Here is a 15,224-nt window from a genome sequence, read left to right as displayed (position 1 = left end):
TTCCCCCAAAACAATGGCCTTCAAATTTTATTCTTTAGCCTTTTTCAAGCTGTCATTATAACTTTACATTTTGTACAGTATTTTGTGTACAAAGATTCCATGTATCAAGGGAAAGAATTACCTGTAATAAGATTCCATGTATTACAATATTAGGACTGTTGCATTTGCACCCATGATATTTAAAAAAATCTCTCAGACAAACCATGTAGAAATAAGTATGCAAAAACGGCAAACAAAAACATTTAAGTAGCCAAAATTAAAAAGACCTTTGTGTGAATCACACAGTCTTGCTCGGTTTCTACTAGGCTATTGCAGCCAAGTAGTCCTTAACCTCAGTTGGAGTGAGCCTCCTAAAACCAGCTTCATTACAGATGCCAACTTCAATGTTGTCTTCTGTCATTTGCCCTTCAAAGCTCTCCTATTAAAGAAAATATAGTTCAGTGAATCATATCAATGATGTCGTAACAGTAAGAAACTTATTTCTAAAATATTTTGCTAACCTTTAGTGTTAAGATAGCTGTATGAATGGCATCTTCAAGCTCCAAATCTTCATTGTATCTGTAAACAGAAGTTCATGTATTTCAGCATGGAACAAAGATGCTTCCAAGTCCTAATAATCCTCGAGTGTCTAAAAACCCAAAACCTACTAAAATCTTCCTATTTCTCATACAAATATTATTTGTAAGCACTGTGATATTAACAGTCAAAGTTGTTATTTGTAAAAAAAAAAAAACTTCCACTACTTTTCCTACTGACACTGTATAGAACAATATTTCTGCAAATATGTTGAATATAATGTTTATTGCACTGAAATCATTCTCCATAAACACAAAAGCTGGAGTTTAAATAAAGCAAATTTCCTGTGCCTGCGTAAATAAGAGAACTGGAAGCATCATATCTTAAGTATTTTAAAACTTTGTTCTGATAATCTAGAAGTGTGCTTTTTTTATCTGGCTGTTTTACATGGAACCTGAACAAAACAGATACTTGTCTGAAAGGATACTATCAAATACATTACCTTTTCTCAAGGAATGTTTTCCCATTGACATAATTTTTTCCCATTGCCGTTGCTTTCCACGCAAAGTATGCTCCCTGTAAAAGCAACATATTAAATTGTTTTGTTTAACTTAGTCATACATTACATATTCCATTACTTGGTAAAAAGTACAGAAGCAATTATGAAAATACTGAATGTTCTGAGAAGATAGGAGACTATTTTGGATCACATTCAGACTAATTTGATATAGAAACATATGCTGTGAAAATGTACAAAACAATTGTATAGGGCCCCACCTATTTTCATCCTCCCACTACTTTGAAAGATGAATTTAGTAAGTCATTAGCATAGTTTTGACTTGGGATTCCTTAAACAAATAGTATGTTTGCCCTTGAGAACAAATACAGTCCCTTCCAACCCAAACTATTCTACGATTCTCTTTCCTGAGGTTCACTCCATATATTCTTCTTTTTTAAGATTAAGTAACATAAACAACTTGTTGCAAATCAGCCATCTGATTTATCTTAGCTACTAATACGATATTTAGCCATCACTTCTATTCTCTCCTCCGGCATGAAGACCATCAGCAGTTCTATGCCTCAATCAAGCTGCCTTACACAAGGCATCTGCATTTTGCTTTTTACATTTGATCATCAGGTAGTAATTCAAACTTTTGAAGCTTATCAACAATCACTACAGTGACCATGGGGGTGTTTTTTATGTAAAGCGTTACAACTCACGCATGCATCAAAGGGTAGTTTTTCAGAAGTGCAGTGCAAATACAGCAAATAAACTCACTTAAATTAACCACAGTCATTAAATACTAAAGCATATGCATTACATTTCACAATGCAACAGATTTTGGCCTAACTTCCATCCAGTTTAGGGAACAACTATTTGAACAGCATAAGCAGTCAATTTTTTTTTTTTTCTGGTACCTGCTGCAGAATGCCACTCTTGCTGGCGCTACCAACTAGGTGGGAAGGCATGAAAAGGGATGGTGATCTCCCTCAAAAACAGCTGCCATCCCTCAAGCAGTACAGGAACATGCAGGCACAGAATGATCCAGGCTTGCTCCAAGCACCTACTGAAATGGCTCATTCTGACTTCTGAAGTTATGTTAAGGGATCTTTTGTTCTAGCTCTGCATTCTTCTTCTCATCACAGAATGTATTTCATGAGCACATATAAAGTTTTAGATGTTTTATAAAAGCAGGAGAATTTACAAACCTAAGATACTTACAGATGGATCCGACTGAAATAAATAGGGCCGCCCTTCATTCCAGCCACATATTAGCAGTGATACACCAAACGGACGAACACCACTACAGGAAAAAAAAAAAACAAACCAAAACTAAAAAACAAAAATCACAGTTGATATGTGAAATTTATTCAGTGAAAACCAAAGGTGACTAAGTTATTTTGGATGTGTTAACCTTCCCCCAAACGCTTCCCACCAGCCCAGAGCTGTGATCAGGAATGACTAGTCAACCAACAGTACAAAACCAAAAGTATGCTGCCTGGTCTGACATGTTTGTTTGCAAGACATGAAGACCCTACCTCACCCGCTGCCAGTTAGTGCTCCTCCCGCTGGCCCACTTCCTGTGGACATTCTCCACTGAAAAACTAACTGCCTTTTTGATGCAAAAAATTGAATCACCAGGTAGTTGTTATTCCTTACATTTAAACAACATAATATTTCTAAGCAACTTCAAAATTCAGTAAACCACATACCCAGATTGCGTGTATTCCTGCATCACAGAAGCAATTCTCTGTACTAGCTGAGCTGTTGGAATGGGCTCATGATAAACCAAGTAATATTGCTGGGCCAGCTTCCGAGCTCTGTGCACAAGTACTCTAAAAATGAAGACAAAATTATTATGTCAAAGAAACTCCAACTAGTTGTTACAACTAGAACTGAAAACTCAATAAATATTATGCTAAGGAGTTATACATCCAGCATAACACCAATGTAAGAAAATACAGACTGTGCTGGGTTATCTTTATCAACTGAATAATCTCTGAAATACTTTAACTGTAACTAAGGTTGAATTACACTGCTGTTCATTCCCTACTCATTCTTTAGATAGAAGGTTATTTGACAAGGTATTGAATAAATTAAGAAAAACTTAAAAGTGAATTTCCTGTACAGTGTAATACAACGTAATATTATGCCATACACTTAGAAAGAAACAGCTAATCGCTATCTGTTTCTGTTTCTTACATTTCTTGTACGAAAATGCATCTAAATGGCAACCAAATGAAATTTTTTTAATACCTGTAATCTGGACCCATACCACTGTACACTAAACCTATATGTTTGGTAATTGGTTCTACTTTGTGGACACTCCTTTCATCATAAAGAATGGATTTCTGCTTCTTCTCAGTTGCCAACACCACTCCATTTGCAGCTGGAAAAGAACAAGATTTTTTATATATATATTAAACTGAAATTATGGAAAGCAGTCAAAACACAGAACAAGTTTATCGGACTGTAAAGAATTTTGCTCCTCCCTTTTTTAAAAACCCTTCAAGTTTACAATCATGTTAAACAGAGATACTTTAATGAATCCACCCAACACATTGCTTCTCATTTTAAATACTCATACAGCTCCCATAATCGCATTCTAAAGATTCTGAAGCACATATTAATAATTGAGCAGTTGAAGTTAACTTTTTGTGTAATTTATATGTATATGGACACACACCTGGAGTTATTTACTTAAGAAACAGGAACACAAAAAAAAAAAAGTTGTCTACTTCCACCAGCTGAGTGTCTCCAAAATCACCCAAGCAATTTTCTTCTCCTACCATGGAGCTCTATGCTCCCTTCCTTCTTTATAAAAAATTGAGTTGCAGAAAAAAAACCAGGAAATATTAAACCCACTAAAACATATGAAAACCCACTGAAAGAAAAACAAAATATGTAACAGAAGGCAAGATGAAGAAAGACCCAGCACATAGTCCAAACTATTTTAGTTCTCTCAAATGATACTCAGAATCCTGAGTCCTTCACTAGAGTAGTTATTTTCTGAACGTACCTTTAATCCCAACCGATGGAGCTCCTGCAGCCACTGCAGCCAAAGCATATTCAATCTGAACAAGCTTTCCAGAAGGACTAAAAAGGAAAATGCAAGAGTAAGCCTAACATAATTATGATATGCTCAAATCTTTCCTACAACAGTCTGATGCTAACTTGCTTTTTTAAGCCTCTTTACAACTAGCAGCAGCATATTCTAATCAGAATTAAAAAAAAAACAAACAACAAAAAAACACAAGTCTGAAGAGTCATAACAGCTTCTAAAAGAGCACAGAACTCACTGCTGCACAGTGCTACCGGGATACTCACGCAGCACCTGCCTACAACCCTGATGAAAGCTAATGTGTCTCAGATAGGGAGTAGTGACTGGGATGCAGGCTGAAGGAGGACAAGTCCGTTCTCCAACTGTATACCATTTTAAACAAGTTTTCTTGTGGGAAAAATCTTCAGAGTGCATCATGACTTTCTACTGAAATGGCATTATAAGTGTGGTTTGCAAAAGTTTTCAAGACACTTTCAGCAGTGAACATCAGTATGAGGAAAACACGGCTACTCTTTTTGACGGTGGGGGGTCTACTACAGGCCACCTGACCAGGAAGACCAAGCGGATGAGGCCCTCTATAGACAGATAGGAGCAGCCTCACGCTCACAAGCCCTGGTCCTCATGGGGGACTTCAACCACCCCGACATCTGTTGGAGGGACAACACGGCAGGGCATAAGCAATCAGGGAGGTTGCTGGAATGCGTCGATGATAACTTCCTTCTCCAAGGGATAGAGGAACCAACGAGGAGAGGTGCTATGCTGGACCTTGTTCTCACCAACAAGGAGGGGCTGGTGGGGAATGTGAAGCTCAAGGGCAGCCTGGGCTGCAGGGACCACAAAAAGGTGGAGTTCAAGATCCTTAGGGCAGTGAGGAGGGCACACAGCAAGCTCACTACCCTGGACTTCAGGAGAGCGGACTTTGGCCTCTTCAGGGATCTGCTTGGTAGAGTGCCATGGGACAAAGCCCTGGAGGGAAGAGGGGCCCAAGAAAGCTGGGTAATGTTCAAGGATCACCTCCTTCAAGCTCAGGAGCGATGCATCCCAACAAAGAAGTCAGGCAAAAATGCCAGAGGCCTGCATGGATGAACAAGGAGCTCCTGGACAAACTCAAACACAAAAAGGAAGCCTACAGAGGGTGGAAGCAAGGACAGGTAGCCTGGGAGGAATACGGAGAAATTGTCAAAGCAGCCAGGGATCAGGTTAGGAAAGCTAAAGCCCTGATAGAATTAAATCCGGCCAGGGACATCAAGGGCAACAAGAAAAGATTCTATAGGTACCTCAGGGATGAAAGGAAGACAAGGGAAAATATGGGCCCTCTCTGGAACGAAACGGGAGACCTGGTTATCCGAGACATGGAGAAGGCGGAGGCGCTCAATGACTTTTTTGCCTCAGTCTTCACTGGCAAGTGCTCAAGCCTCACCGCCCAAGCCGCAGAAGGCAAAGGTGGGGACTGGGAGAATGAAGAGCCGCCCACTGTGGGAGAACATCAGGTTTGAGACCAGCTAAGGCACCTGAAGGTGCAAAAGTCCATGGGACCTGATGAGATCCATCTGCGGGTCCTGAAGGAACTGGCGGATGAAGTTGCTAAGCCACTATCCATTGTATTTGAGAAGTCGTGGCAGACTGGTGAAGTTCCCACTGACTGGAAAAGGGGAAACACAACCCCCATTTCTAAAAAGGGAAATAAGGAAGACCCGGGGAACTACAGGCCAGTCAGTCTCACCTCTGTGCCTGGGAAGATCATGGAACAGATCCTCCTGGAAGCTATGCTAAGGCACATGGAGGACAGAGAGGTGATTCGAGACAGGCAGCATGGCTTCACCAAGGTCAAGTCCTGCCTGACTAACCTAGTGGCCTTCTATGATGGAGTGACTACATCAGGGGATACGGGAAGGGCTACAGATGTGTTCTATCTGGACCTCTGTAAGGCCTTTGACACAGTCCCCCACAACATCCTTCTCTCTAAATTGGAGAGGTATGGATTTGATAGACAGACTATTCGGTGGATAAGGAATTGGCTGGATGGTCGCATCCAGAGAGTAGTGGTCAACCGCTCAATGTCCAGATGGAGACCAGTCATGAGTGGGTGTCCCTCAGGGGTCCATACTGGGACCACTACTGTTTAATATCTTCATCAATGACATAGACAGTGGGATCGAGTGCACCCTCAGCAAGTTTGCAGATGACACCAAGCTGAGTGGTACCGTCGACACGCCAGAGGGATGGGATGCCATCCAGAGGGACCTGGACAAGCTTGAGAAGTGAGCCTGTGTGTACCTCATGAGGTTCAACAAGGCCAAGTGCAAGGTCCTGCACCTGGGTCGGGGCAACCCCTGGTATCAATACAGGCTGGGGGATGAAGGGATTGAGAGCAGCCCTGCCGAGAAGGACTTGCGGGTACTGGTGGATGAAAAGCTGGACATGAGCCAGCAATGTGCGCTCACAGCCCAGAAGGCCAATCATATCCTGGGCTGCATCAAAAGAAGCGTGGCCAGCAGGTCGAGGGAGGTGGTTCTGCCCCTCTACTCTGCTCTGGGGAGACCCCCACCTGGAGTACTGCCTCCAGCTCTGGAGCCCTCAGCATAAGAAAGACACAGACCTGTTGGAGCAGGTCCAGAAGAGGGCCACAAGAATGATCAGGGGGATGGAACACCTCTCCTATGAAGAAAGGCTGAGAGAGTTGGGGTTGTTCAGCCTAGAGAAGAGAAGGCTTCAGGGAGACCTTATTGCAGCCTATCAGTACTTAAAGGGGGCTTATAAAAAAGATGGCAGCAAACTTTTTAGCAGGACCTGTTGCAACAGGACAAAGGGGAATGGCTTTAAACTAAAGGGGGGTAGGTTTAGACTAGATATAAGGAAGAAATTTTTCACGCTGAGGGTGGTGAAGCACTGGAACAGGTTGCCCAGAGAGGTGGTGGATGCCCCATCCCTGGAAACATTCAAGGTCAGGTTGGACGGGGCTCTGAGCAACCTGATCTAGTTGAAGATGTCCCTGCCCACGGCAGGGGGGTTGGGCTAGATGACCTTTAGAGGTCCCTTCCAACCCAAACCGTTCTATGATTCTGTGACTGATAAGCACACATCAGGTCAATGGCACAAGATAGAAACAGCTCCCATTCCACCCCCAGGTATTCCTGCATTTCGTTTTAATGATCCATGTCATTCTGGTAATGGATGCAGAATCATCAGAACAGAGCAGCAGGTGTCAGGCTGACAAAGTAACTCATCCAGAATGAGGGGGATCAAGGGGTCCATTGTCGATCCCCAGGGAAAAGGACAGCACAGAGCCAGTCACTCACTGGACAAGTGATTTTGCAAGTGGGATCTCTTCTCTGGGCTCTATTTCAGACACTGCTGTTTTAATAGATGCAGAAGTAAAATAAAAAGTTATGTAACTCAGTGCTTAGAAGAGTTAGAAAAAACAAAGCAAGCAATAACCAATTAGTATAGTTATTTACACACTGAGTAAACAGTGCATAAAGGTGACAAAGTAATAATTCTAGCTTCTCCACTGCAAAAAACTAACAAACCAGAATAATCATTTCCTATGCCAGCAATTAAAATATACAGAACATTAGCAAAATATTTTAAAAGTAAGCATAAACTAAAATAAATAATTCTCACTACAAGGAACAGGTGAACGAGGAAAAGCGTAAATAGGTGTATTCTGTTCCATACGAGTATAAAATCAAATGGCTTCAAGTTTCAGAGCATGTAGTGCTTCTGTACAGTACAAAAAGTTTGTAACTCCCTTAGCCATTTCCAAGAGCTAATAAAGAATTCAACCCACTTGGGTAAAGCAACCATGTTTGGCTGCATCCATCCATGAAGAAGATTCTTTTCCTAGTTTTAGATTGTCAACTGCTTCATTTGCTTAACTGCAACAAGCCTTTAGTAACCTACTTTGCAATTACACAGCATTACTCTCCTCTGAGATTAAGGGGGCACTTTACCAAAAACATCACAAAGCTTCTTGCATTCAGTTTTTCTTTTTAGATGTATAATATAATTCTAGATAGCTTAATATTTTCATCAAAAAAAGAATGGAAAGTTATTTCATTTTCTCTGAATTTATCTTAAGCGTATGTATTAGAGCAACACTTTAATAGATACCACTCCAACAGCATATTCATTCTCTGCATGCAATCATCCCACATCTAGGCTGTGCACAACACAAAGTGCAAGGAGAGCACTGCCTGCAAAGTGCAGCAGGAAGGGAAATAAACTATTTAAAACTCATCCGAAGGCTTCTTTCATTCCCACATCTGCAAAGTTTGTTCTGAAGCAAGCTCTCAAGATACCATAGCTCAGCTACCATCACGCATTTCCAATTAACTCAGAATTACTACCCAGCCTAAACCGTGTGTGTGTGGATCTTAAGTTTGCTTAACCGTTTCACCAAGCACTCACTATAAGGCACCACCAGTGACGAGACAGACCTTAGGTTGGCTCCACAGTGACTCTGACTTACAGCAACGAGAGAAGATACAAGCAGCGACTGCACTTGGCCCGAGGTCAGCGACAGACATCAGGTGGGACCCGGGACTCTCACCTCAGCCCCCGCCTCTATCCCCGGCTGCGCCTGCAGCCGTTCAGCTCACTGGCAAGCTACGTGCGCCCCTCAGGCGAAGCCGCCTGATCCCCGTCGCTTTCCCCAGTCCCGCCACTCCTGCCCGGGTCCAGCCACCGCCGCCCCCCAGCGCTCCCGGGCCCGGCTCCGCGGACCCGCCGGGGACGCGATGACTCTGCAAAGTCCACACTCCGTCCTGCCCCGCCGCCGGAAGACCGCTCCGCGTAGGCTCTGCGCCGTCCTCCCCCTCGCCCGCCGGCCTGCCCGCCGAGAGCCCAGGCCTGCAGCCCTCTCCCTCCAAGTACCTGAACGTAGTGAGGGAGAAGCTGTAGCCGCGCTCCGCCATTTTGGAACGAACCCCTCCACTCCCCTCACCAGCTCCCTCTGCGCAGTCGCTCCTCCCGCTTCCTGCACGAGGACACAGCTAGCGCGCTGATTGGCAAGGAGGTGGAGGATAGCGGAGCATGCCGGGAAGCAGCGCCGGGCCCGCGAGGGACGCGATTGGCGAAGAGGCACGCGGTGAGGCATGCTGGGAGTTGGAGTCCTCGAGCGCCTCTCTGGCCGCCCCACCCTCCTGGTAGCGAGAGGAATGCTGGGACTTGAAGTCCTGGTCTCCGTCCCTCCCATGCCATGAAGTACTCGGGGCACTCGGTTTCCCAGAAGGCTCAGCGACAGGTGCGCATGCCCAGTGCATCCTGGAGCGAGAGACCGCCTTCCCCTCCTCTGAGGCCTTGGCCGGGTTGTGTGGGGATATGGCGGCTCTGGTGGTGGTCTTCTCTCCGCTCCCGAGGCTTCGCGGTCTCCTTCAGCGCTGCTGGGGGCGGCTGGAGCGCGGCCTCTTGCCGGGTTTCTCCGGGGGCCACAGCCTGCCCTGGGGTAGGTACCGGCCTGTTCTCCTCTTGGCTGAAGGAGAGGGCGGCGTCGGGGCTGTGGGACTCATTTTTACCGTTGATCGGCTGAGGGAGGGGGCTGGAGCAGGAGAGCGCGTAGCCCTGGGGACACTGAGGGAACGGGACGGGAGGCGCCGCCGCTGTTCGCTCTTACCTCCTCGCTTTGGGGGTGTCAGTAGCATCCGTGTCGTGTTTCCTCGGCTGCATGCGAAAATGGGGGCTGGGTGTAATGAATTACCTTTCCTTTTTCCTTCAGGACCAGCACTAGCTGTCCAAGCTCCAGCTTTTTTTCCACAACCGGTAAACAACACTAGCGAAAGTAATGAGGCATCAGGCCTGTTAGATAGCATCTTGTGGATGGCGGCGCCAAAGAAAAGGCGCACCATTGAAGTAAACCGCTGTAGGCGAAGAAATCCCAATAAGCTTATAAAAGTAAAGGTAATCGCCAAATTTCCATGGGCTTCTTGCCACCTTATTCACTGCAAGTAATTTTGTTAATGGCAAACAAGCGTGCTGGAGTAAGATTTATGGCAATCGTTTTTCATCTCACTTATTTTAGAGAATCATTATAGTGGTCAATACTGACTGGAAAAGCTTTCTGGAATTTGTTTAAAAATAAGCTTAAAAGACATTGTAATCTTCAAAATACTTTGTTACAGGTACCTTCATCGTGTGTGACAGTAGTCTGTGGTTAAATAAACAGTGACAGTTGAGGTGCAAGCCAACAAAATACGAATTTTAGCTAAACAGCTAGTATAAAGGGAAAAGGCTATACTTCCTGTGCTTCTAGTTGAGTTGATAGGTCTTTAGTCTTCCAAACATCAGTAGGCAGAATGATTTAGGTATTGACTTCACAGGCTATTTTTAGTAGTAAGCGTTTGACATAGCAATACATTACAGAAAAATTACTTTACATAGAAGAATAAATTTTGAAAAGGCAATTGAATTTCTCTGATATTTCATTTAACATTTTTAGTAGTTTGTGATTGTTCCCCGTTTCTTTTGTTGGTGGTGTTCAAATTACAAAATTTCATATTTTCCACTATCTTTTTTAGAGGAACATAGATGTTTGTCCCGAGTGTGGAAACTTGAAACAGAAACACGTCCTTTGTGGCTATTGTTATGCAAAGGTCAAAGCAGAAACTCGACTGATACGGATGGAAATACATAAAAAGGAAGGAGGACCATTTAATGCTCCAACTGTAGAGACTGTCGTACTTTATGATGGAGAAAAGCCCACAGAAAAAGATGAAGGCAAGCGGATCATTGAAAGAGCCAGGAAGCGTCCATCTTGGTTTGTTCAAAATTGATGTTAGAGAACTAATGCTAACAAAAACAGTTGCTACAGCAAGAAAGATCATGATTTTCAAGAATGTTTTCCTCGTTTTGTTCGCTCAACGTTGATACAGAAAACCTATGAACTTTTGGGAAGCCTGCTTGACTTGCATGTCATGCCATATGATTTTGCAGTCAGGTGTTGTTTCTGTAGCATGCGGTAGGAAATGCTTCCCAGTGATACATCATAGCAGTCAACAATTAAAGAGAAATCAGGATCTACCTTGGGTTTGGACATCTGCGTGCAGTACGCTGAATAATTTGTATGCTAATGTTCTATGCTTGTTTTGTAGATAACATTTTTTTAAGAAAGGGAAAACGTTCACAGATGTAAAATAAAGTATGTTAAGTTTCCCACGGAAATCTGCCTTCTGTTTTTGGCTGCTGCTCTTTTGGAGGGGGAAAAAAAAAGGGAAAAAAAAAGTTCAAAACCAGTGTTGATTGGATACAAAGGATATTTACAAGGAAAGATACAGTTACTGGTTATTTCCATGGCTCTTAACAGAATCTGTCTGGATCTCTCCACAGTGCTGCTGTTTGAGATACTTGGCGATATTCCTGTTTTTGAGCAAAATAGTGGCTGTAGTATTTGCACTTTTTCTGTACCGGACTGAAGGTTAAGTGGTTCTTGCTGTTGTCAGTATACAAAATAATCTTCTGTCTTAAAGGCATGTGGAAAGCCTTTTTTTTTCCCCTCAAAGTGCACTTGATTTCTTGAGTGAAGTAACGAATTGAAATGTAATGACTGGAAATCTGTAAATTTGACAAGGGTCAAAGCTGATTCTCTGCAGCCATTGCCATGAAGTAGTCTGGGTGGTCAGTGTGCTTGGAAAACCACAAACAACAGCGGTGCCTTCCTGTCTTGAGTCTTCTGCGGAGAGGCGGTAGCTCTGCCCTCTACTGTCCGTTGGTACTTGTCAGTGGTGCAGTTAGAGCACCTAGCTGTGGATTTTCACTTCGGTTTTAGCCACGCAGTAGCACCATTGCATTTAAGATTAAGCCTGTTTTCAATTTTAGGTTGGGATTTCAATATACAAATGGTACTGTTTGATATTACGGCTCAGCCAGTCTAATAGCTATTTGCTGCCAAAAAATGCAAGCCTGCCCCTAACCCTGGCTAGCTTGCCCCTGTGTTTCCTTGGCACTTGAGTGTATCTGTTCCGGTGCTGTCCTGGTTCAGGGAGCTATGCTGACAAAGAACTGTTCCCTGGCTTTCTACAGCTTGGTCTTTAGTGGGTACCTCCCTGTAGTTTGGCTCGTGTCAGGGTCAGAAAAGTGGCAATGTGGACAGTAGGAATATGAAAGTGGAGGACACAGGACCATGTTTTCCAGAAGAGCCTTCGTTTGTACGTGGCTGAACTAATTATGCCTGCTAATTATTAAGGAGTGGGCTCGTGTGTGCTGTAACACTTCACTTCTGCTTTCCTCGCTCTGGATTCCATGTTCTGAAACATAAGTGGTAGGAACAGATGTTAGCGGAGATGTTACATTTCCTCCATAGTCTAAGGGAATAATGAAAGCGGGTAAGTGTAAATTGATGCCATTTAGTTGACAGTATCCAAGCAAACAACAGAAGTTCTTTTCGATTTGTCCAAACAGGATTTATTCCAGTTGTATCTATTTTTCACTTGTTCAGAACTGAAGCCAACAAAAGGTGGCAAGCATGATGCAGAGCGGAAGGCTTACTTTTGACAGAGCTGCATGGGATGAGACTGACACGTTGGAGGTGAGATTAGCCAAGCAGTTAGACAGATATATTGTCCGGAGGGAAAGGTGCGTATGTATTTTAGGGAGAGGTGGGGTTTTTTGGTTTTTTTGTCCACATGTTATAGGACCAATTACACCTTACTGTCTTAGTTGCTTTTTATTTATATTTTTGGCCAAGGTTCTGTGGAGAAATAAGCTAAATTAGCCTGGGATTTTGAGAGTCATGGGTTAATTTCTCAGAAACACAGAGGTGTTATTTTAAAAAAAAAAAAAAGACTTTTTCTCTAAACATGAGAGAGGATGTGGTTTCTGCTAATGGAGTAATAATTATAATTGGCAGCATAGTGCATTAGTTTATTGAATTATAGTATCAGTGAAGCAATGAAGATGCTTTACAAATAGAGTTCTTACGAAACGTGAGTGAAGTTAGGCTGTGTCAACACTAGACATTTTAAGATATTTGCCACGTCACGGTTAGGTAATGATTCGTTTCACAGCCATACTGCTTATGTTAGTACTGCATTTGTGCAATACAGACAAGAGGAGATGCTTGATAATGTTTCATAGAGGTTTCTGAGTAACGTGGGGGGAAAAAGTCATTAAAATATCTGGTATTCATGGTCTTTAAAATAAAAATTAGAAACAACTGACAAATATTGAAGATTCGTATATGCAATTGATATAGTACCAATTAATTTTCCGAGAAAGAAATTATCTTCAGTGAGAGTCAGAACAGTTTAGTTTGAATGACTTCTCCTTCAAAAGAAGAGTAAAGGAAAGCTCACTTTCATAGCTTTGTTTTATTAACACTGACAATACGAAGCTCCATTACTTTTAAAAAAAATAAAAATTAAAAAAACAATTCCTGAATTCCTCTGAAACATGTAGCATAGTCTGTTACTTGAAATAAACCCTGTTTGCATGTAATTTTGAAAGAAATATAAATTGCAATAGTGCTAATATATAAACATACGCTTTTTGAAAGAATGTAAATTAAAACAAACAAAAAGCAAGCTGGTTCTTACAAATGCTACCCCAGAATTCATTTAAAAACAAAAGTTGTATGCCTCAGGGGAATCACTTTGCTACATTGGGAACCTGCTAGTAGTTGAAAAAAGACATTCTTTTTTGTTTGAAAATTTCGTATGATGAAATACATGTTATATTTGATTATGTTTTTCTTCTGTAAGTATTTTAGGTTAAAATTATTTTATTTTACATTTTAGAAAGAACCAGGAAGATGATGTAGTGTCCTAAAATACAAGCATGCAAGTTGCTAAATGATTTTGTATCATACCAAGATCTGCAGAGATAGAGGTGATCTCTGGCAGTGATCAATTACGATATCCATAGGGGTTGATAAACCAAGATTCTCTTTAATCTCCCATTTAGCAAGGAAATTTTAATAAAAGGTTTCTGCACAGTCCTCATCTATTCTGTTGAACACACTATGCCAGCAAGAGCTGGCAGCGGATATAGAACATACTTCTTTAAAGCACTAGGTGGCAGAGGAGTGTACCTTTCTGTTAGGTGCAAAACAAAAGCCAAAGATCACTAGGGAGATAGGAAACAGTGTCGGATTCAAGAAATTTTCACCTGTGTAAGCAAAGGTCTGCAAAAAGACTAAATTTGCGAAGTACGAAGAAAAATACAGTAGTTATGAGACATAAACTAATCTATTGTAATTCATTGGTCCGACTAAATTTAATTAGATCTATACTGAGAACTAATGTGCTGGCTTTTGTGTGTATTTATGCACTTCTGCTTTTTGCTGGGTGAATTATTTGAAATTGCAGTTGTACCTATCATTTTTCACTAACAAGATAGCGGAGCTCTTTTTACACCTCTTAATTAGATGGCTTTCTATGTTGCTTTGTATGCCTACTATATTCAGTTAGTTGACATTTTATTTATGCAGCTAGAAAGTCCTGCAAATAATAGGTCTGGCAGCATTCCAATGAATTTCAAGGTATAACTGCCTTGAATTTGTAGATCATAAGGATCAATTTGCAAATGGCAGACACAAAGTGGAAAGAAAAGAAAAGCAATATGGTATTTAAATGAATATGAGTTGCTCAGAAGGGGATAGAAGATTGTGCGCTCCATCAAAGTTTTAAAATGTTTTGGAAGCACACAAGGATAAAGGTGCCTGTATCTTTAGAACTTACTTGTTAATTAGTATTTAAATAAGATATTAGCAAAATCCTTCTTTTGCCTCACATGACTGCATTGTGTAATTTATACAGTGAATGAGGATCAGTAACTACAAGTTGTTTCCAAATAATTTGCCTGACTCTTAACCTGCCAAAGACTTTAAGAATGGGGCCAAATGGGAGGAAAATAAATGAAAGGAATGAAAAGGAAGTAGGCTATGCAGAGTGATGGATCTAGTTTTGCCTGCTCTATGTATATTCCTAGGAAATTCTATTGAAGTCAGTGGAGTATAATTCAAGGCAGAATTGGGTGCAGTGTACTGAAACCCTGGACATATGGATGTATGCAAGTATATGTATTTTTAATGCAGAGCATATACCTGTGAAACTACTGCTGGATACCAACAGGATTGGATTTACAGCTGAAAACTAAGATTGCACTTGATGATGTAGTAAATTGAGTCTAATCAGTTGATACTTGAATTTCTAT

At 42.0% G+C, this 15,224-nt stretch overlaps 2 protein-coding genes across 2 annotated transcripts; one reads left to right on the top strand and one right to left on the bottom strand.

The window, feature by feature from the left end:
* On the bottom strand, positions 1-9,062 carry PSMA2 (proteasome 20S subunit alpha 2). The gene is made up of 8 exons (XM_076330770.1): positions 8,955-9,062; positions 4,038-4,114; positions 3,275-3,407; positions 2,731-2,853; positions 2,240-2,321; positions 1,019-1,092; positions 501-558; positions 1-418 (listed from the first exon to the last, which is right to left on the bottom strand). Exons 1-8 carry the CDS (start codon positions 8,993-8,995, stop codon positions 302-304), a joined length of 705 nt encoding a protein of 234 aa, XP_076186885.1. The 5' UTR covers positions 8,996-9,062; the 3' UTR covers positions 1-301.
* A 301-nt stretch (positions 9,063-9,363) lies between these two features.
* On the top strand, positions 9,364-11,237 carry MRPL32 (mitochondrial ribosomal protein L32). The gene is made up of 3 exons (XM_076330769.1): positions 9,364-9,525; positions 9,796-9,977; positions 10,595-11,237. The coding sequence occupies exons 1-3, from the start codon at positions 9,402-9,404 to the stop codon at positions 10,847-10,849; spliced, it is 561 nt and encodes a 186-aa protein (XP_076186884.1). The 5' UTR covers positions 9,364-9,401; the 3' UTR covers positions 10,850-11,237.
* Positions 11,238-15,224: the final 3,987 nt, after the last annotated feature.

Source organism: Aptenodytes patagonicus, chromosome 2, assembly GCF_965638725.1.
Source record: "Aptenodytes patagonicus chromosome 2, bAptPat1.pri.cur, whole genome shotgun sequence".
NCBI classification, from domain to species: domain Eukaryota; kingdom Metazoa; phylum Chordata; class Aves; order Sphenisciformes; family Spheniscidae; genus Aptenodytes; species Aptenodytes patagonicus.
The sequence above is the reverse complement of the archived record's forward strand: the minus strand, read 5'-3'. Positions and strand labels throughout refer to the sequence as shown.